General features: G+C 41.0%; 1 protein-coding gene across 2 annotated transcripts; it reads right to left on the bottom strand.

The window, feature by feature from the left end:
- Positions 1 to 39: 39 nt before the first annotated feature.
- On the bottom strand, positions 40 to 21244 carry DCUN1D1 (defective in cullin neddylation 1 domain containing 1). 2 transcript variants are annotated; one of them, XM_065073791.1, is made up of 7 exons: positions 20586 to 21244; positions 11270 to 11486; positions 9836 to 10004; positions 9123 to 9253; positions 4573 to 4655; positions 4253 to 4349; positions 40 to 2800 (listed from the first exon to the last, which is right to left on the bottom strand). In XM_065073791.1, exons 1-7 carry the CDS (start codon positions 20586 to 20588, stop codon positions 2721 to 2723), a joined length of 780 nt encoding a protein of 259 aa, XP_064929863.1. In that variant the 5' UTR covers positions 20589 to 21244; the 3' UTR covers positions 40 to 2720. The 2 variants fall into 2 exon arrangements, with proteins under 2 accessions (XP_064929863.1, XP_005506645.1); XM_005506588.3 differs by lacking the exon at positions 20586 to 21244 and adding an exon at positions 18733 to 20329.
- Between the last annotated feature and the right edge of the window lie 287 nt (positions 21245 to 21531).

Below are 21531 nucleotides of genomic sequence, written 5' to 3'. Positions count from 1 at the left end.
TACAAATAAGACACTGAAACAACACATGAGAAGACTTAGTCATGGCAATTTCACTGGAGCTTTATTGCCTCTGTTGGTAATGAGAGGGATTGTAAGAAGTTACATTTGAATTTACAGAGATATGTAAATGATGGGTTTTGTTTGTTTTTTTTTTTACTAAATATAATCTTGAGATTGTTTTATATCAGGGCACTTCTAATTTTGTACATAATGTATAAAAACAGGTGACAAACTTGATGTTCGCTGCCTTTTTTTTCTGGACATTTGGCAAAATTAAGTTGATCCATTTAAGGGGAGATCATCGAATTGAAGAGAAATAAGCACTTACGAATTAAAGCAACCCAAGTAAGCATCTGTCTGCATTCTTTAAAAAAAAAATAAAAGAAAAACCACAGAAATATATAAAGGAAAAAACACGTGGCCACATCTGAGCACACAAAATACTCCCTGTAATCAGGCATTTTGTCCTTAGAACAACACCCTGTTAAAATCAATGGTTCTTCCAACTTCAGTCACTCATTTTGATGCCATCACAGCACAAACAACCCTATTCTGCAACATAATTAGACAAAGTTTTATGTATTTCTTTATAATTACACAGTAATTATAAGCGTGTAGTACCAAACTGATGACAATACTATTTTGTTGAAAAGATCTTGCATTCGAAAGGAAGAGGCTTTCAACCACCCCACTGCCCCACTACCCAGTCTCGGGCTTTTGTTTTGAGGGATAAGTCTGGGCTGGGACACAAAGCAACTCAGTTCTGCCCACCCCAGCACCCTGAACTCGCCCATCGGAACCGGTACCAAACCCCTCCAGCCAGAAACCAGCACGCACAGATACCTTGTAGAGCCTTTTTCCACCCCAGTCCCGATACCTATTTACATAAAACTGAGAAAGGAAATACTGAAAGCAGCACAACACACTTATGTTTTGGCATCGCCAAGTCCAGTAGCTGGAGGAAGTTTGCAAATGTCTTTGTGGAGCTGTATTACTGCAATACATACCTGGATTTTCTCCACAGGGCGCTGCTACAAGGGGAGCCAGCCTTACGGGCAACTTCAAAGAATACAAATCACCATTTTTAGCAGTTTAATAGTCAATTTTTTTTTTCCTAAAATAGTTTTAGCATCTGCACAAAGTGTTCTGGTGTTTAGCGCAACTCTCAGTTACTCATGTCTAAAATAACTCTGGCCTTATCATGAGATTATTCGGAGCACAGACTCTGCCCGTCCTTACAACCAGAGTCTGTCTTTCTTCCTGCAGCTTGGTATTCATATTTTCCAGCTTGTTTTACAGAGCAGTAGTTATCAGCTCTCTCCACATGTAGCTAACTGAGGAGTAAAGGACCATGTTTAGCACAAAAGCAGCTCACAAGCTCTTGTAATATTAAAAATAAAGGACTGCATTTGATAAAACCTGTTTTGAACAAATTATTTTAAATGCACCAAGACAGTAAGTAGTAGTGATGGATCAACAAAATAATTCAAGCAAACAAAGCCAGTGTAGTATTTTTGTATCTGATCTGTGCTTGTTTGGGAAAGCCTTACTCTTAACTTCTGTATTTGGCAACCACAGTGATATGTCAATTCAAGGACAACTCAACAAAATCATTTTTAAAAGGGTGTCATCCCTAATGGCAGTACCTCTACGTGATAAAGATTTAACTTCTCAGCATAATGGTTTCCAAACCTCGATACACAAACTCACCAGCTTCTTGTACAACAGGGCCACTTATTTGTCATACCGCAACCATACGAATTCATGTCTCACTTTAAAATACTGCAATGTGTAGCAAACGTTTAAGAAACAAATTCAGTATAGTCAAGTCTTAGATTTCCACAGAAATGAAAACCCTTTCTTTGACAGACGGTTACGCATTTCCAATCTGCAATGAAATCTTGATTTTTTAGGTAATAACCTAGAGAATATCAGATTCTATCCTGACAGACACAGCTCATCTCCACGACACTCGCTCAAGGCCGACTGCAGCATTAAACGCGGGTGCTTTAAGTGCACGGTAGTGGTGTCGCACTTCAGCTGTTCCACCGTCAGCTCACGGACAATCAAACCATTCAGGCGGGCACCTGGATGCCCCACTAGCAACACCCTCAGGTTTCCTTGGTTATTTCTGTAATTGTTTTCACCAGATTCTCAAACTCACTTAGACAATACCTGTACTTTTCCAGAAAAGGAAAATAAAATAATAATAATCGGACCCAGTACACTTAAATATATCACTCTTCCAGGAAGTGCTATCGAGACAGTCTTTGCAACTAGCCCCAGGTGTATATTTAAGGATTCTTTTAAAAACTGTTTTGATGTTGATCTGTATAATTCAGATGCCATACAACAGTTGTCTGATGATGACCAGCATTGTGCTTTATGTGAAACCAGAAATCTCAAAATAATTATAAAGCTTCTAGAACTTATGGGAGATGGAACTAGGGTGGTCCACCAAAAAAAAAATCCATAATGAAATCCACAATGTTGAAATTTTAACAGGCGAAAGTGGTCCAGACTAGAAGAAAAGCCCAAACCACCAGTAGAAGAATGAAATATGATATGGTCCAAGATGTATCCTTAAAGGTTTGTCTCAACCCTCAGCCATATTGTGAGGATTGATCTTCAGTTCAGTCCAGCCAGCAGAAATTGACTGTGCAATTTTCCATTTCGGGTCTTTGTACAGACTATGTACACTCTAGAAGGGTCCTTTAGTGCTACACCGTCGTACTTTTTGTCCCAGCAATTTGAGGGCGTGCAAATTCCACAAAGTCATCAATGAGAACTGGCCATGCCCCTAAAAGACAAAAAAAGAAAGAGACCAGGCCATGAGAACTCAGTTCAACAAGGTGTTCCTCTTAGAGCTTCAGAGCACAAGTTCTTTACTTTCCAGTCATAAATAGGCAGAGTTTCAAGCAAAATATTAATTTGATTGTCTTGCTTGAAACTGAGGAGCTAGTTAAAGATGTCTGCTTCCTTTAAAACCAGTTAATACACGTCCCTTTCAAGGGTCATACTTCCTTCATCTTCCTCATCAAAAAAACCCCAAGAATTAAAAAAAATAGCTGACAAAAATTCCAGCTTAAAACTGTTGGGTTTAAGCACCAGAACGTGATCTCCTGGATGGCAACAGCGGCTTCAAAGGTTGAACGCTGGAGCAGCCTGCGCTGTAAGCAGCAGCACATCCTGACACACCACGGCATTTGCCACCCACCGTTTGATTCTGCTGCTCCCAACTGGATGGTGCAGGAACGTCAGAACCAGCGCACTCAGCCGTACCTGAACACGGCAGAACGTGCTCCAACAGGCAGCAGTGCAGACTAATGCCCTAGAAGGCTGCTATTACACTACATACACTCAGCCATATTCCTTATCGAGAAGCAGTTAAAATGCATGTCAATATTTTAAATATTATGGGCAGCCATATCCAAAAAGCTCCCAGTCATGCATCATATTCATGCAAAGGTTAACAATAATTATGAGCTGGGTTCTCTGCCCCTCCTTTTTATTCCGAATCATTACGACATATTTAATCTTTCTAAACTACATTGATTTTTTGTGCCCATTTCCTCAACGATAACGGAATGAGAACTGTCCATAATTATTAAATAAGGTTGTAAAAGTTTGCTGCCCTCTGCTCTGGAAGTATCAGGAGTTTAGTTTCCTCCACTCACTGAGGACTGAAGGTAATTCCCTGCTCTCACTACACATGGACTAGAAGAGGAAGGATTAATACAAAAGTTAACAAGAAACACATCTGGTAGGAAAGAACTTATGTTCAGCAATCCCTGTACGCTGCCAGCTTCACTGAAATGTTACTGCATGTCCCATCTTCACATTAACTGAAGCAACCAAACTTTAAATATCTTCTCAGCAAAGAAACACAACAACCAGAGGACCCTATGAATCAGTTACTTATTGAAGATGCCAAGAACAGCGCTGACAGAGAATCTGTGGTTTTTAAATGGACAAATAGCAGGGTTTGTCTCAATCAGAAACAATTAGTACCTGAGCTAGGACAGAAGAAAAAAAGCAAATGGATTTAAGAAAGTTTCAGCATTTCTTTTTTAAACCTGCAGTAATAAACAGATGATAACAACATGCATTAAAGTAGCTCTGACTGGCCTTCAGATCACCAGGGATGTTCTAATTATGCTGTTATTAGCCAGCTGTGCCAAAGCAGAAACACACTAATAAATGTAGCATAGAACACAGTTAGAAGTTAATGAAAGAAAATGGAAATGTTTACCTTCCTCATCATAGTTAGACATATCATCTGCTATCATTGTACTAAAGTCTAGAAGAAGGTTCCAGGTATCCTTGGGAATTGATCTTTTATGATGTTCCTGTTTGGAGGGGTGGAAAACGTATATTTAAAAAAATTAAAAACTCTTATACACATTTATTTTTACTGTCTTGGACATATCCGCATCCCAAAAACATACTTCTCTTGTACACACTATGAAGTGCAGTATCTGGGATATGGGTCAAAATAGTTTATTTCATCGACTTAATAGTTTAAAGTTTTGAAATTACCGCAGTCCAGTTTATGTAAAGATTTAAACTTACCAACAAAAATTTGTTCCACAAGTCTAGAAATTTAAATCTTCCATTAAGTACTAAATTCCAGTAGGCAATGGCCATTTCTAAATCTGTAATATTAAAATATATTACTCTTAGAGATATACAATTCAAATATACCATCTCCACAGGTATCTAACACTAACATGAACCATATATTCCTAAAGTTGAAAAGATTAAGCTAATGCAAATATACTCATGGATCCTTTACAAAAAGACAACCATAAATAAAGTGGTAAACAAATGTTTCAGAGATTTTGACACTATCACTTGAATACAGAGGAAATGAAAATTGCCCATATTAATATCCAACGTATCTCCAAAACACAGAGGGATATTTCATACACCTTTTGCTATCTACCAATACTTTAGTTACAACTCAGTGAAATATTTTTGTCTTAGAAATGCTATTGACTCAAAGAAAATTTGTAGTATTTTGTAGTAATATCTGCTTTCATTTTTTTTTAATATACAAAATACACTTTACATAAAATTAGCCTTTCGTGATTTCCCTTTTAGAGCAACCTTGTTAGAGGCACTGGCTTTGTAACATGGCTTTTGCCGAGTGCTTATTCTGCAATCGGGTTTCCTTTCGAGAAAACCTTGCAATACTGTACAAGCAGATGGTTGACGGCTGGTTTGTTGCTGCTCTTTTTTTGGGAGGGGTGGGTTATGTTGTTGTGGGTTTGCCTTTTGTCTTTTCCCAAAGACTCCCGTGAAGTTCGTGCCTGTTTTGAATCTGGTTCTCAGGACTCCTGAGAAACCTGAAGTGACACAGTTGAGGAACAGGAGCGGCCCACGGCCCGGCAGTGCTGCTGTCAGCGGGGCTGCTGGGATAGTGCCGCAGTTAGAAAAAGAGACCGGTTAGTCCGGCGGGTAAGGGAAATCCCACACCAGCCCCACTGGGGTTTGCCAAAGGCCAAACCCACATGCATTTACTGTTTATTAGTGGCATACAGTAAGGCGTTAGCTGATAAAGTTACGTATCCAAGTTCTACACCTCTCTCTAGTGTGATCTCCATCACCGGGAATTCACAAGGACCTCTGCACTGCGTAACAAAATGCTCCTGCATCCAGTATCCACCACCAAGGACATACGGTAACCCCAAAAGGCTCCCTAGTTAAGTGACCTCTCTTTTAACAAAAGCTCTTCTATATTGTGCAGTCTAGCAAATCTCTTCTTCCACAAAAAATCTTCTCGTGAGAACAGAGAGAAGAGGCACATGACCAAAGAAAACACCTGAAAACTCAAGAAAACCGTTCCCGTCCCCCAGATGCCAAATCTATTTAAAAACCAAACAGAGAGGTGGATGTTAGAGGTGAAATCAATAGCAAACAAACCAAAGTATGAACTCTGCATTGCTGGCTGGAAAGTAGAAGCTTCTGGGAGAGCTTCTGAATTGTTTAGTATCTTTGAAATTAAATGTTCTTCTTGAACAGCGTATTCACGTTATAGTGCCTCCTGACCAAAGTAAATAATAAAACTTGTGGAGGATTTTCCAGCAGCTGCAAAGGATTTTCAGACAGAAGTCTGAGTTTCGAGAAGCAGAGACAAATCAAGCAGAAGTCACTACTCAGTAAATAAGCTACATGTGAAAATGACCACTTACTAAAGAGTATAAAGGCTAGGCAGCTCTCTTTAACAGAAGATTCAGATACAAAGATATGCACTTCAGCTTTCAACTAAAATTACTGCCTTTCTAAAAATGAACAGACACAAACTTCAGATTAAGTTGATCGTTTCCTCAAGGAAACTGATTAGAAAACTAAGTTTTACTTCCTTGTGGTGCATTCATAGCAGGCATACCAAAAACCCAAGGCCATCAAATCACTGCATATTTACAGTGTTTATAAACAAACACCATAAGCAGACTGTGCATTTTGACAGGCTCGTACAGTTCTGAGGTTATTCTTGTGGGTAAACAATGGATCTCGGAATGCTGCAACCTCACAGTCATTATGTGAGCCCAAACATGTAAAGCACGCAGCCATAATGCCTTAGGACAAACTACATGTTTTAAAAGAATTTTTATGAAATCACAAAATTTGAAAGTAAAGATATCATTTCAAGTTTTCGTAAGAAATGGAAAGAATGCTCAGGAAAGTCCTCATGGATTAAATACGAAAGTCTAAAAGTATACGCTCCACTTTGAGTTTTATCCAGAGATGCAAGAGGAGCAAACAATGTTTGAGATACACATCAGCTAAAAGGTATTCTCAAATGATATGCAAACATCACAAGAACTTCTAAGACATCCACAGTACTCACACAGTAGTAAGGAATTATGCAGAGGAACTGTGATTCCAGAACCGTGCCTGAACTACTACACGTTTGGAAGATCAGAGACCAATATACATTAAAATCAACTTGCAAGTTCCTACAGGCAGTTTAGACACTCCAAAACTAACTGCCTAACCAGAAGCACGCACTTCTCAGCACTGAACTTCTCCCAATATCCATTTGCTTCAAGGTTTCCAGAATTATTCTGCCCTATCCTAAATTCATGCCTAAAACTATTTGTTGGCACCCAAAGAGTTGTTAAGCATCCCGATTTTAAGCTGAGTTCTACAGCACTGCCAGACCCAGGCTTAAAAAAAAACCAAGACACCACAACACAACAAAAACCCCACCTTATACTGTGTATATGCTACATGGATCTGAGACAACTATACTTGTCTCTGTTACTGTTGGAACTTGACCAACATAAAGAAACTTTAAGATGTATGAGAAAGGAATCAAGGGACTTAGTTTTCCTGGTAAATAATTTTTACTGAGGTCTGTTCCATTCATTTCTAAAGGACTAGGAAAAAATATTCAGAAATAGAACGCAAGTCTCCCTTATACCTTAGAAATATGGAGAAGAAAAAAAATAAATCAAACAGTTCTGCTATTCTGAAGCTTTGAGAAAATATAAAAATTATCATGTAATTCTATCATCGTAATTTGTCATTTCACTTATACCACCTTACAGAGATTTTGAAAAATACTCCTTGTTGTGTAAAGCTGCCTAAAGATCAACAACACCACACAAATGTTACAATGGAAACCACAAACAACAACCAACCAACCAAAAGCCAACACAAAACCCACAACCTACAACCGTTCGCACTGCTGAACTGATTCTACACTGACGCTCTCCACAACCAAACTTCTGTCCTCTCACAACTTAGTTACTGTCCACATTCTCCTTGTTGTAGCAGCCTAAAAAAACTTAATAGGACTTTCTACAAGAAATAAGAAATCAATCCATTCATTTCTTGGCAGGATTCAGATCTGACTACATGCATGCACAAGTATTTTCAAACAGTTCAGCAGTGTGCTTTGACCTGCTTCACAGGCAACGAAACTCACGATCCAATTGAAAACAAAAAGAGAGGATACAGAAAGATGTTAAAGAAAGACACCGAGTCGAAACCAAGACATGGAGCTTCTACTTATTTACTTATTTTCAATATTCATTTTAAGCCAGAAGGTGGTCCACATATAAAAGACAACAGAACCCGAGCAGAATTCTCATCTTTCCACAGCAAATGAACACAAAGCTGGTCAGTGGCAGCCAGCTTAAGGCCTTTGCATTAGTGAGAAAAACCTACCAAGGAAGAGTCTACCAGCCTTTCAGCATTTTATTTCATCTCAAAAGCAGAACAGTGAAGAAGTCAGCGGTCACAGAGTCATGAAATACTAGCTATGGCTAGTACCTCAACTATGCTGTGTGTAACTGAATATGCATTCTGGTTCGTTAACATTACCGCTTGAAAGAAAGTCTTATTGCCTCATTTTTGTTGTTTTGAATAGACAGATGTATAGGTTGTTCATTTGGTTCCATCAGAACTGTGCTGTTCTGTTATGGGCTTTGGTTGGTTTTTTTCTCCCCAAAAATGGGGGAAAAATTTTTTCCCCAAAAATGGGGGAAAATTTTTTTCCCCAAAAATATCTTATTTTTATTAAGTTGTTCTTCCACTACACCAGTTACACCAGTCAAAAGTGAAATCAGCAGAAAAGCTCTGAAATAATGAAAAAATAATAAACCACGCTGTAGGCACCTGTTACCAACAGCACAACAACAGGCACCAAGCCCAGATACAGAAGCGGATGTGCACTATTCCAGTTCTTTTTTGGCAAGGCATTTGCAGGCATTTTTGGTGTTACAAGAGACTGTACCAGTGTACTGATGCGGAAACCAGTTTTACAGCTTCAATTTATCCTAAAAGTGAAAATCGGATTGATCTCGTCAGTGCCACAAATTGTCAGGGGTACAGTTATACCTTTAATGTAAGAGCATGATCCATTGTGCTTAATGGGCACTGCACACACTCTTCATGAAAGAATAAACCTCCTCTCATTAAATTCTGTAGCCTATATTAATGATGCAGGTATTTCTATCCATTTGAATTGACATCTTTCTTTCACAACAGAGATGTATTTTATCCCAAGGGTGGTTGTCTTTCAGACTCATTGGATCACAATAATACTTTCACTTACTGCTTTGATCATTTCCCATATTTACAAACAAATGTTTATGATTAAGAATACATACCTAAACCCTTCTGTCCCGGATTCTTTGCAAAGTTGAAAGTAAACTGATAAAAATCCTTAAATCTTCCTGGCTCTTTTAATTCTTGTTCCATTTTAGGAATCTGGGCCTTCAGTTTTTCTATGCTGTCACATCTGCATTTTAAAAAGCATGTTTATTTGTGTATTATTCATTTTGCTATAAAATATGAGTTATAACTTAAACAAAATGTTAAATTTTTTTGTAGAATGCAACACTATCAAAACAAAATTCAGGAAGCCTTTCACTAGTCTGTACCTACACAACCATTTCATTTCTTTGCTGTTATTTCTTCATATTGCCATTTGCACATACTAGCAGATATATCAGATTGTATAATTCACAAGATTTTTAGCAAAATGTGACAAAGCCTACTCCACAAGGCAGAGAACAGCCCGGTGTGCTGAACTGCAGCCCAGCACCCTTGCTGCACCTGCCTGAGCAGCTCTATGGCAACTAACTGAAATACACAACCAAGGCGAGGAGCTCTCAAAGTTGCCTTCTTTTATTTGGTCACTCAGCATCCAGCACATAGACGGCAGATGCATTTTTACAGAGGTAACAAGTGATGCGAGACTCCGAAGTCTCTGAAGTCTGAAAGGACAATGTGAATGCCCCAAACAGGGCTGTTTCACTGTACATTCCGGTTTCCAACACTGGATTGCGCTGTCGGTGTCTAGTACTTACTGCACACTTACCCCAGCTCAGTCATTCCGTCCATGAACTCCAGCTTTGAAAATTCACACTGTGTTGCAGCTCGGAATTTCCATGCAATGATGAGTACAGTAATGCTGGCAGGGTCAAGGGCTAGATCATCACAAAACTGCTGTATACCATCTATACCAATTTTATTTTCATCTTGAGGATCTTCAGGATATAAAAGCAAGCATCAAGAAAAACAGATTTTTGAAGAATTGTTATTTATTTATTCAACAAGAGTATTTAAGGTAAGTAAATGTTTTCAAGAAGCCATTTCTGGGATCAGCTACAATAAGTGAATATTTTTTTAAACAAAATTAAATTAGTATTTTCAATGGTTAAGCTCCAACAATCAACAAAGTTACTACAATAATGCTAATGTTTTGAGAGACAAAAGCACTGCAAACATTTGTATTCTGCCTAATAATATGCAAGATATTCTGACTCATTCCATACAGAGAACAGCAGTCCTTTCCCACCAGCACACTTAATTATTGGCATCTTTGGTAAGACTGCCAATCTGTGTACCATTATAAACAATTCTGCAGTGTCCCTTTGCAAGCTGTACTGACACAATAACCAAATCTGCCCATAAACTACTAAGTTGAAATTAGATTTATGCATTTTCTGGCATCACCAGCACGCATGAGATTGGACACAGTAACCTCCGAGAGGAAAGTTACACTGCCCCATTACTGATTCCAAGTCAGCCAGGCACAGTCCTCTTTCCAAGAAGGAATCAACAGCTGGTCGGGAAGGGAGATGTTCGCATTTCAAGTGCGCTAACAAAGATCTACTAACACAAGCCAACAGACTTTAGGAAAATGGTATTTGGATTATGCAGGCATATGAAAACTGATGGAAAAACGTAGCACTCATTTTTAGATTGTTTTTAAAGTGCTAAAACACACAATTTGTTCCACTGTACTGAATCCACTTTACTATTTGTAGTAGGGTATCATCAGTTGAACACTGGCTAGAGAACAAATAAAGAGACTTTGTTTTCTTTTCTACTCTGTTTCTAACCATCTGATAATAAGCACAAATTGAATAAAAATTAAGGTAGAATCCAGTATGCAAGCTTTCACTTTGTCAGAAGCAAGTCCCGAGTGATGTGCTTTCCCCAGAAGAATCACCTAAAATCCACACTAACCACCACAGTAACTCACTGCACACACAATTGTGTTCCAGTTCCAGACCCTAATCTTGTATAAATGTACATTTATTTAGAGCACACAAAGCAACTGCCTGTAATCCTTGCAAAGCAGAACATATCCTCTCCTTCTGACTTGAATTATTAGTAATAGAAAAACAAAGCTGAAAGAGCTAGTTAAGATTTCCAAGCACAAGAGCACAGCTGCATTAATACATTGTAATTAATAATAATACATATACAGAACTAGGAAATAAGCCTTAAAATTCAGGGTACTCACCTTTGTATCTGTTATATAGTTGTTCTAACTTCTTTCTGTCCAATGATCCTTTAACACTCTCTCGTATATAAAGTTCAGGATTTTGGAAAAAGTTGTCTGTGGCAACGTCTAACTTCCAGTCATTCTGAGACAGACAACTCACTGCTGTCTTTTCACTAGATTGCGTGAAGACCATAAACTGACGCACTTTATCCTTCTGTGATGATTTCAACTTGTTCTGGCAAAAACAGACAATACTGTAACTAGAAATGTTTTACAAATTATTACAAAAATAATCAATACTGTTATTTGTTTTAAATCAGTATCTTTTACAATTTTCCCGAGCAATCAGACTTCCTCTAATGGATACAGTTAGACACACTAAACAACATTTATTTTCCCTATTTACTTTTTTAATTTAAGCTTCCCTTCATTCTAGATACTCCACACTGTAACAAAACTGAGTTAAATCATCACAAAAATCATGTCAGCAAAGCAATCACAGAAATAAAAAATAGCTATTTTTATTGCATATTTGGAGACAGAGCTGAAGAGCACAGCAAATTAATGTACAGCTGTAAGGTGGGACACTTTTCCATTTAAACAGGCTCTCCTAATGGGCCTCTTGATGGCACCAAGCGCCTAGGCTGGGTCATCCACTTCAGGGGGATACACACTGCAGTAGTTTAAAATGCTTTTCCATTTTCTTTTCCCCAGAAATTTTTCCCTTTGAAGGTGCTCAACTCCACCTACATAATTTGCAAAACATTCCTGTGAGGAAGCATTGTCTCCATTTCACAGGTGCAACAACTAAAGCTAAAAAAACTTAAAAACTAATAATAATAATAAAAAGGCAAGTCATTTTGCTGGAGGCAGACAGGGGAGTGAGTAGCTCAGGTGAGAGCTTTGGAATTTCGGGCCTCCTGCCCAGACCAAGAGACATCCCCCCCGCTCTAGAGCAAAACTGAACAGGGAACTTGCTGCCAGTAATTTATCAGCCTGGAGCGATTCCCAAGGATGTTTCTGATGAGGAGAAGCACACCCAGTATTTCAAGGGCATTAGTTACACAAAACTAACTGCTGATGAGGAGAAAGCAACCATACAGTTCCTGCACTAAATCCAAATATAGTTCTAAAGTTCACTCAATATATTGAAAGCAAGAAGACTCCTTGTGTTGCAAGCTGGTAAAGTTCTTTTAAGTCAGGATTGGATTTCTTATGTGGCACAAATATTTTGTTTGTAGTTTACTTTGCATTCTAACCAAAACTTGTACATTCTGTTCATTATTGTAATTTCCAAGTGCATGGCTCCTTCTCAGGGTTTATGGGGAAAAAAGTGGCCAAAAAAATCTCCAGACAGGATAAACTATCCTCAGCCACAGAACACACATTCACCAGCCCTAAAAGTCAAAATCAGTTTTCTGCTGCTTGATGACAGTGGATATGAACACCACTATAATAGTAAAGTTACCAACTTCAAAGTTACACCATTAAAAAAAGAAAAAAAAATAAAGAGCATCACATTTGGCTTAAACTGATAACCACACAATATACTAAATAGACCAATACCCTTTAATTTTTAAAAAAATCCCCACACGAACCAAAACAACCCTATATCTACAACATCTAGCCGAAGCTAAAATTGTAGCACACACAGCAGGCTTAAACAAAGTGATATTAGTTAGGCTACACTACTTTTAAAGTTACAATGTATCTCTGCTTTATTTCAGTCTATTGAATAAGTTTTCGCATTGCTACAAACATGTTTCTGAAACTCAGGTTTTCAGAAGTGGTGTCAGGTAGAGGTCACAGAATTACAGAATCGACTGGGTTGGAAAAGACCTCAGAGATCATCGAGTCCAACCCTTGGTCCAACTCTAGTCCGTTTACCAGATCATGACACTAAGTGCCATGTCCAATCTCAGTTTAAAAACCTCCAGGGACGGCGAGTCCACTACCTCCCTGGGCAGCCATTCCAATGCCGGAACACTCTCTCTGTAAAGAATTTCTTTCTAATATCCAGCCTAAATTTCCCCTGGCAGAGTTTAAGCCCATGCCCCCTTGTCCTATTGCTAACTGCCTGGGAGAAGAGACCAATCCCCACCTGGCTATAACTTCCCTTCAGGTAGTTATAGAGAGTGATGAGGTCACCTCTAAGCCTCCTCTTCTCCAGACTAAACAACCCCAGCTCCCTCAGCTTCTCCCCGTAGGTCTTATGTTCAAGTCCCTTCACCAGTCGTGTTGGACCCGCTCCAGCACTTCAATGTCTTTCCCGAACTGAGGGGCCCAGAACAGAACACAATACTCCAGGTGTGGCCTCACCAATGCAGAGTACAGGGGAAGGATCACTTCCCTTGTCCTGCTGACCACGCTGTTTTTGATACAGGACAGGATACCGTTGGCCTTCTTGGCCACCTGGGCACACTGTTGGCTCATGTTGAGCTTCCTGTCAATTAGTCCCCCCAGGTCCCTTTCTGTCTGACTGCTCTCCAGCCACTCTGTGCCCAGCCTGGAGCGCTGCAGGGGGTTGTTGTGACCAAAGTGCAGCACCCGGCACTTGGCTTTATTGAACTTCATCCCATTGGAATCAGCCCATTTTTCCAGTCTATCCAGATCCCTCTGCAGAGCCCTCCTGCCCTCCAGCAGGTCGACACTCCCTCCCAACTCGGTGTCATCAGCAAATTTGCTGATGATGGTCTCAATCCCCTCATCTAAATCGTCAATAAAGATGTTAAACAGGACTGGAGGTCAAGTCATCAGAGCACGTCCTGCAAAGACCCACTGCTGACAACGTGTGCACGCTTCAAGTTTCACAGCACAACTTCAGCACTTCACAATATTGAGCTCAAACTTTCACAAAAGTCATTTACACTAACAAAGCCACGTGGAAGGACTTCCAGAAACGACTAATGAATTATTAGTTGCAATTTTAAAACATACACTGTAAACTCAGATATATTCGAACAAACCATTGAATGAAATTCCAAATGAAGACGAAATAATTCCAAAGCTAATTTTCTGTATCAATTACCAGCTTCCTCCAATCAGTTCCATGCAGTCAGACTGCTGCATCACCACACTCAGCTGCCCTATAGGGCACAGTCACACTTATGACCTTTTTCTTTAATTTTTTGAGAAAGATGGTGCCTTTATTCAGTAGTTTCTTGTTTGTTTTTATCTTTAATGTGTACACATAACTACGCATAGCCCTTTTAATACCTAGTATTCTGTAAAACCTCAAGAGGCTTTGTTCTGCCCTGCTCCTGCAAGGGTAAATACCAAAAGCAATGACATACAACAAAAAGTCACGGAAGAGGCTTACAAGGGCTTCACCATGGATCCTCAAGATCATCAAAGGTAGCGGGTTTTGTATGTTCTCACATAAAAGGAAAATGCAGTTATTAGATCAAAAAATTGCAGCTTAAATCACTTTTACGATAAAATGTAAATCCTATATATGCATATGGGATCTTTGAGTGCTTGGAGCTCCCTAAGTAACAATATAAAACCTTTTTTAAAAAACATTGAATTTGCCAAGAGTCAAGCAGCTAATGACATTAATCAGTAGAGCGTTCGGCGATATGTTAGGATGCAATAAATCTCACTGTTCAGTTATAATCTTTTTCCGGACTAACTATATTTTTACTACTCAAATATGAGTTTATTTTCAGTGAAGAAGCACCAAAGCCCTTTCTCTGAATTTGATTGATGTTTCCACAGCAGTTTGCCAATGTCGATGAGACACTGCACATCCTAAGTGACTGGACAACTCTTTGAAGGCCCATTACAGGACAGCAAGAGATGAAATTACTGCTGAGTTTTTATTATCCTATTATAGCTCTTCTTTCATTGCCTTAAAACCTCACACTTCAAGCAGGAACAGGTTTCAAGCGCTATTTCTAGAAGCCGAGCTCTAACAGTCTATTATTGTTTTAAGTGTGCAAAACAGAAGCCAGAGAACCCTATAACCTTTAATCCTCTAGTCATCAGGCAACAGAAACCTTACACTGCAACTGTATGTGCTGTAATGCAATGCAATACATTTAAAATGTCTCAATTTTAACATGAGTTGAAAAAAGAGACAGAATTTTATTTAACTGATATCTGTCTTGCTAAAATATACAAGTGAAAACCAATGGAAAACAAATGCAACAAATTTTCAAGTAAGTCTCTGAAAAATTCACATCTGCAAGTCTTTGATCAAATTTGTGTGGTATCCAAGGCACCTTTCACAATAAGTATGTCATAAAAGACTGAAGGTAAACTTACTTTTAAAACACAGAATAACTTATCCAAATAAAAAGCTACATTACGTAGATTCATAAAACTACAATAATTACATCATTCCAATGAACATCTGATGCTATGACACTGATTTTTAAATGAAAATTTGCCTCTCCCCATGAAGCACCCAATCTGATAATTCTAATTCAACAACCCACTCTTGATCAGATACAGTGAAAGATTAAAAATAAAAATAATACTCGGGCTGTTTTCCCCAAGTATTTTTTTTCTGGCCTCAGACTGAATCTCCCTCAGTCTAGCAAAGTAAGTTTTACCAGCTTAGGGAGGGGAAAGAAGAAAAAACAAAACAAAACAAAACACAAAAACCAAAAAAAACACACAAACACTTTATCTGCCAACTCTGATTACATAGTTGTTTTTCCTTATCTTCTACACACAATTTTTAGTCACCTCAGATTCAAAGATCAGCTCTGCACTCTGGTCATGAACATTTTCTGGATGGCAATATGAAGGTTCCACTCTCCTGGATAATGTCCATAGGAAACACTAACAACTTTGGTCCCACACTGCCTGGCCTGGAGAGCTGAGGATTCCTACCAAAACCCTGGTCCTGGACTTAGCTCCAAGTTGACACGTAGCTGCCAGCTAGGCAAGCAGTGCATGATCAGCTTAAAGCAGCCCTGCCCAAAACGCCTTCTGGCCCCCACAAAAGGCATTCGCACAGTTACTCCGTAAAGACAAACTGCTTTTCACCTTCCCCATCCAGCCTCGGCTTACAGGACATCTGATTCCTGCTGGTTTCACTGCTCAGGAAAGGAATCTGAGCGATGTGACATCTGTGCTTTTGTTTCAGTCAGGACTCAAAGAAAAGCCTGTTAAGTTCTCATGCATGTGACAGGTAAAAGCCTTTTCTAAAACAGTATCAACCTCCACAAAGTCGAGGTGTTTATACAAACTGCATTTAAACTCTAGCAAGAGATCTGGTCGCGGGAAGCACCCATGAACCTCCAAAGGACGCTGATGACATCGGTTCAAACACAAAATTACTTCACCTGCACAAAGAACGGGCTTGTGGATGTGACAGCCTCACAGATCATGACTGCCAGTTGTGTCACGTCTTCACGCACACACTAATGGTCAAGAGAATAATGCTCCTTTACAGTGTCTGAATCATTGCACATTGGGCTGTATGCATTAAAGGAATGTACAAGACACCCGCAAATAATCTGGTTTACTGCTTGTATTCAACAAATACATTGCTAAAGCTTAAAAGGCAAAATCATGAGTATTTTTCTTTTATAAGAAAACAAAAGTTAATCACAACAACAGAAGTCTGTGAATACGCTCAATTATATTTCAGTCCACCAACTGTGATGGCATACATGTATACTACCAAGAAAACCCACAAAATCTAAGTTAAAGACAAAAACAATTAAAGTAAACAACCATAGTTTCCATATAATGTAAACAAATACGCCCTTCAACTACATTTTCTGCAACAATTTTTTAAAAAAGAGGGCACACAAAGAAAATTGTAAGGACGTATTTAAGCTTTTGTTTCAAACTGATGTGAAATCTATTTGTCTGCAGTGGAACAGAACAAAACTGAGAAAATGTACAAGGTCTGTTCAGATATAAAATTCAAGGAAAAATCACAAGCAACATAAAATCAAAGTTGCTTTTTACACCCCTTAATGTACTTGTAGTGGACAAAATCATTTTAGTACTTGCACATGGGCAGAAAGCCTTTTGTAGAAGATCAGTATATAGCTACCCAGAAGAATACAGTAGTTGTAATAGTGTTTAAAGGTAATTCATGTTAACCCAGGAGGTTTTATATTTTTCAATTAAAAAGGGACAAAATAAAGCTGTCAGGTTTTCAGCGTTCTTAATTCTGGTCTAGGGCAGAAGCTCTATTCAGTCATTAGAAGCTGCATTCATACCTTATATTTGTATTGGCACCACAGAAAATGAGTAAAATATCAAGAGCTACATAATAAATTTCACACCTTGATCTCAAGAGTAGTTCATATTCCCAATTAATTTTTTCATGGCTCTAGTTAAAAGTGATTTTAGCATGTAAGCTCAAAAAGGTTCTCTGGTAAGCTGGGCGAGGAAACAAGATCATGCACCATCTTGTCTAGCACTCAGACTACTCTGGCCTAAGTGTAATGCCAAGAATCCACATGTTTTACTATGGGAGAACCAAAACCAAAAACATTTAATATCAACAAACTACTACAGACATGACTATGCACCATATAAAACAGCCTTGCAGAATAGCTTGTTAAGTTAAACACTACATAACAATGTCATGATGTGCAATAACACTACCGGAAATGCTGTCAGACATTAAATTATTGTAATACTAAATTTTTACAACTTCGTGTCACCTGAGGTTTGCAGTAAGAAATTATGTATTTTAGAAATATTCTTCAGAGAATACAAACTGGACAATATAATAAATATAAATGATATAAGGTTAACATTTGGCTCTGGATAAAGATATGGATACTCACACATTTGCCTTAATTATCACACATAGTCCTAAATTCATTAAATCATTCAGAATCATACAGCTGGTAGCATCTTCTCAGAGAAGATGGCTTAGAGTATAATGGACCTGCTTGCTGCTCTGTCTTGATTTGTAGGCACATTACACATCCTCATGACGAGATGAAGCAATAACGTACCGACAGAGAGGCGAAGAACACCATTTCTACAGGTGCTGCTCGGCTCCAACAAAAATGTGGCTAAGAAAGGCAGATTGCTACCAGCTACCACCCTGCAAGGGTGTGCAGAAAACACTTTTCAAGTTACCTAAATGGCCAGAGCGAGCCTAACAGGCTGCTGTAATGGTCTCCCTTCCAGATACTGGACAAGGACTGTTCAAAGTCCTGAAAGCACTGGCTGTACGAACACCAGTGGGACTAAGTCAGAGCCAGAAGAGCTCTAACTGGCGGTGCTGCAAGGGCGAGCAGGAGCCAGGCCCCAGCTGCAGGAGCCTCTCTGGTAGCATTTGCTGTGCTGGACAAACAGCCTGGCCCCAGGAACCCGCCACAGCCACTGGGAGGACTGGACAGAGCAGTAACACATACAGACAGAAGAATGGAACATTGAATCTTGTGTTTCTGGATGGACATTTTCAGATCTCTACTCTTCCCCATAACTAGAGGATTTTGACATGCCACAAGTATAGGTATAGAATCCTATACCTGGGCACTAGAAAAAATTCATACCTGTATTTACTGCTTATAAAAGCTGTAGCCTGTCATTTAGTCCCACTTCAGCATCTGTGTCATCCTTTCACCTGGGTGCGGAGTCAACAAGCACAACCTGGAAAACACTTGTGTAGGGCCAAACAGCTGTGCTCAGGGCCATGACCAGAGTATTCAGATGGTCCCTTCAATCTGACAAATACCAACCCATCAGTACAGTATTGCTCCATAAAATATATCTGCCAGTTCTTCAGTTCAGTATTTCCAAGACTAAGCAGACAAGATTCTGCTGTTTCTCACAAAATGCTATTCTCAGAATAACATGCCTCACTATTTCATTATATTGCCACTTACTATAGTTCAATTTAAATTTCTAACCACAGAGACAGTCAATAATATACGTACGTACAAGACATCAAGTGTGTATTTATTTTGCATACCTATAGGTGATTTTCATGGAAAAAATGCTTCATAAAAAATGGTGCAACCTTACTGCACAAGTGCAATTAGAGACAATCCCAGAACTTCAGAATTACAATAAGACACCTCCATAGTCTGAACTTTATCCAGACTTTAGTTTTAAGCTTCCATAAAAAAAAAAACAACCAACCTTAAGTGCAGATCTATATCGAACTATTCAATTAAAAATTATACTACTAACAGAGTGGCAAGTTCATTAGCAGTCTACACATTGTACCACTAATTTAAATCCTGGATGACTGAGTTATTATGCCAACATCAGTTAAAGGTGACTTTTTTTTCAATATGCTTTTAACACTGCTTGCAAGAATAATATTAACTGCAGGTATAAGATATCTTTATTCCAATAGGCGTACAACAGAGGATCTTAGAGTCCCTCCTACACTCTACAATAAGACAATACACCTGCTACAGAAAAGTACTACTTTAAACTGTACAGGTGTAGTTAAAGCTGTACAACTTCTGAATACAGAGAAGGTCTAGAAGTAGGACTATAATCATGTTCCCTTGGGTGCATAAGACACCGCCAAAGAAACCAATAAGGATCCCCCCCTTATTTAAAGATAAGCAATGTCTTTTTCTTTTGCTTAGGCAAACAAAAATAGCAAGTTTTGTTCCAACTACTGCAGTTTTCCTCTAGAAAAGTAAAGGGAGAAAGTCAGTCGATTTGAGAAGTCCACAGCAAAACCTCATCTACAAGGAAAAAAAATATTACAGAGAAAATGCAAGATAGGTCCTTCTTTACAACACTTATAAGAGCCTTACCAAAACCGCAAAACTATTATCCTGAAATTCTGCAACATAATCCCAGTCCAAGAGGGATCAACATATCCAAGTTTCCCAGTGAACCGACAGCACCTAATGGGCCCCGAGTCGCCTGAAATCCTGTGAAAACCTCCGAGTAGCCCCTGGTTTCTGGCAGCCTCTCCAGCCCACACAGGCACAGACCCAGCTGCCCACAAAACAGCTCTATGGCCGCTGTCCCGTACGAAGATGCCCGGACCCTCAGACAAAGTGCAGGCGATCCCCTCCCCTCCGTGGGGCAGCCTGACAGCGTCCCACGGGCCCGAGGCCTCGGCGGGATCCCGGCGCCCCCCAGCTGGGCCCTGGCGCTCGCCCCTGCCCAGGAGCAGCCTCCTGCCCGCTCGCCCCGCGGCCCCAGCCCGCCGCGCCGCCCTTCCCGCCCTGCTCAGTGGGAGGACCGAGGAGCCCACGGCCCCAGGACATCATGCTCCGGTTGCGGGGTCCCTGGGACCGGTCCCTTCGCCGCTCCCGTCGAGCCGCTGCCGGACACCCCAGCCCGCCACGACTAGGCCCCAGCTGCCCCTGCGGCGCCGCCGCGGCTGGCCGGCCCGGAGCCGCCGGGCCGAGAGGCGACCCGGGAGGACACTCACCATATTGAGGGCTGTGCGGGCCTCTTCCCTCCCGGCTCGGGCGGAGACTGAGGGCGGCGGCGGTAACGGCTTCCTCCGGCGGCAGCGGCGGCAGCTCCCGGCTCCTCACGGGCCCTTCCGCCGCCTCCCGCTCATGCGCAGTGCGGCGCATCCTCCGCGCCGGGAGCCGGCGCTGCGCGGCCGGGGCTCGGCGGGCTGGAGGCTGCGCGGGGCGGGGGGGCGGCCCCGTCCCGCTCCCGGCCCCGTGCGGGTTTTCCCGGGAGCGGCCGGTACCCGCAGCGCGGCGCTTGGTCGTCGCACGCCGCTGAGGTGGGGGGCGCCGCACCGGGGGGTTGCGGCCCGGGGAAGGGAGGGGAACGCTCCCCTGCTCCCCTCGGTGTTATTGCGGGATCGGGGCGAGGAGACACCGGGGGACGACCGGGGGTCCCGCCCGGCTCCTTGCCCTGGGACCTGAGCTCGCCGCACGTCCGCTTTCTGTCGGGAAAACTCCTTATGTCCTTAAAACATTTTGCGAGGGCTCGGTGTGAGCGCGTGTGTAAGAGCTGCCCGTCCCGCCCCCGCGCTTGCCGAGGTGGTGTCGGTGTTCGGGCCAGGCGGGTGCACGGACGCGAACAGGGATGAGATGGGAAAAGCCCGCGGGCTGTGCACAGTGGAATTGCAAGGGGGACAGGAGGCGTTTGCTGAGCAGCCACGGAGCCCTGGGGAAGGTGAAGTGTGAGGGCAGCGGCTTTACAGACGTTTTCTTCCGGGACCACCTTCCACCCTTGTCAGATTTTCCTGCCGGGGGTTGCGATCCCCTTTGGGGAGCTGTTGCTTCCAAGGGGCTGTCGACAGACGCAGCCGTGTTTGCAGCAGCACAGATGTACTAGCGCAAGAGGCTGTACGGGTTAAAGCACAGTTTGTACCAGTATCCCAGACAGTTGTTTTTTCCCAGGAAAGCTTATTC

This window comes from Columba livia, chromosome 9 (assembly GCF_036013475.1).
Source record: "Columba livia isolate bColLiv1 breed racing homer chromosome 9, bColLiv1.pat.W.v2, whole genome shotgun sequence".
Classification (NCBI taxonomy): Eukaryota; Metazoa; Chordata; class Aves; order Columbiformes; family Columbidae; genus Columba; species Columba livia.
The sequence above is the reverse complement of the archived record's forward strand: the minus strand, read 5'-3'. Positions and strand labels throughout refer to the sequence as shown.

What these genes read in the sequence shown, in the direction of transcription:
- DCUN1D1 (XM_065073791.1), bottom strand. An exon ending in ACTATATAACAGATACAAAG is followed by an intron (nt 10,005 to 11,269) that starts GTGAGTACCCTG and finishes TATATCCTGAAG; the next exon opens with ATCCTCAAGATGAAAATAAA. An exon ending in TGTGGAACAAATTTTTGTTG is followed by an intron (nt 4,350 to 4,572) that starts GTAAGTTTAAAT and finishes CCCTCCAAACAG; the next exon opens with GAACATCATAAAAGATCAAT.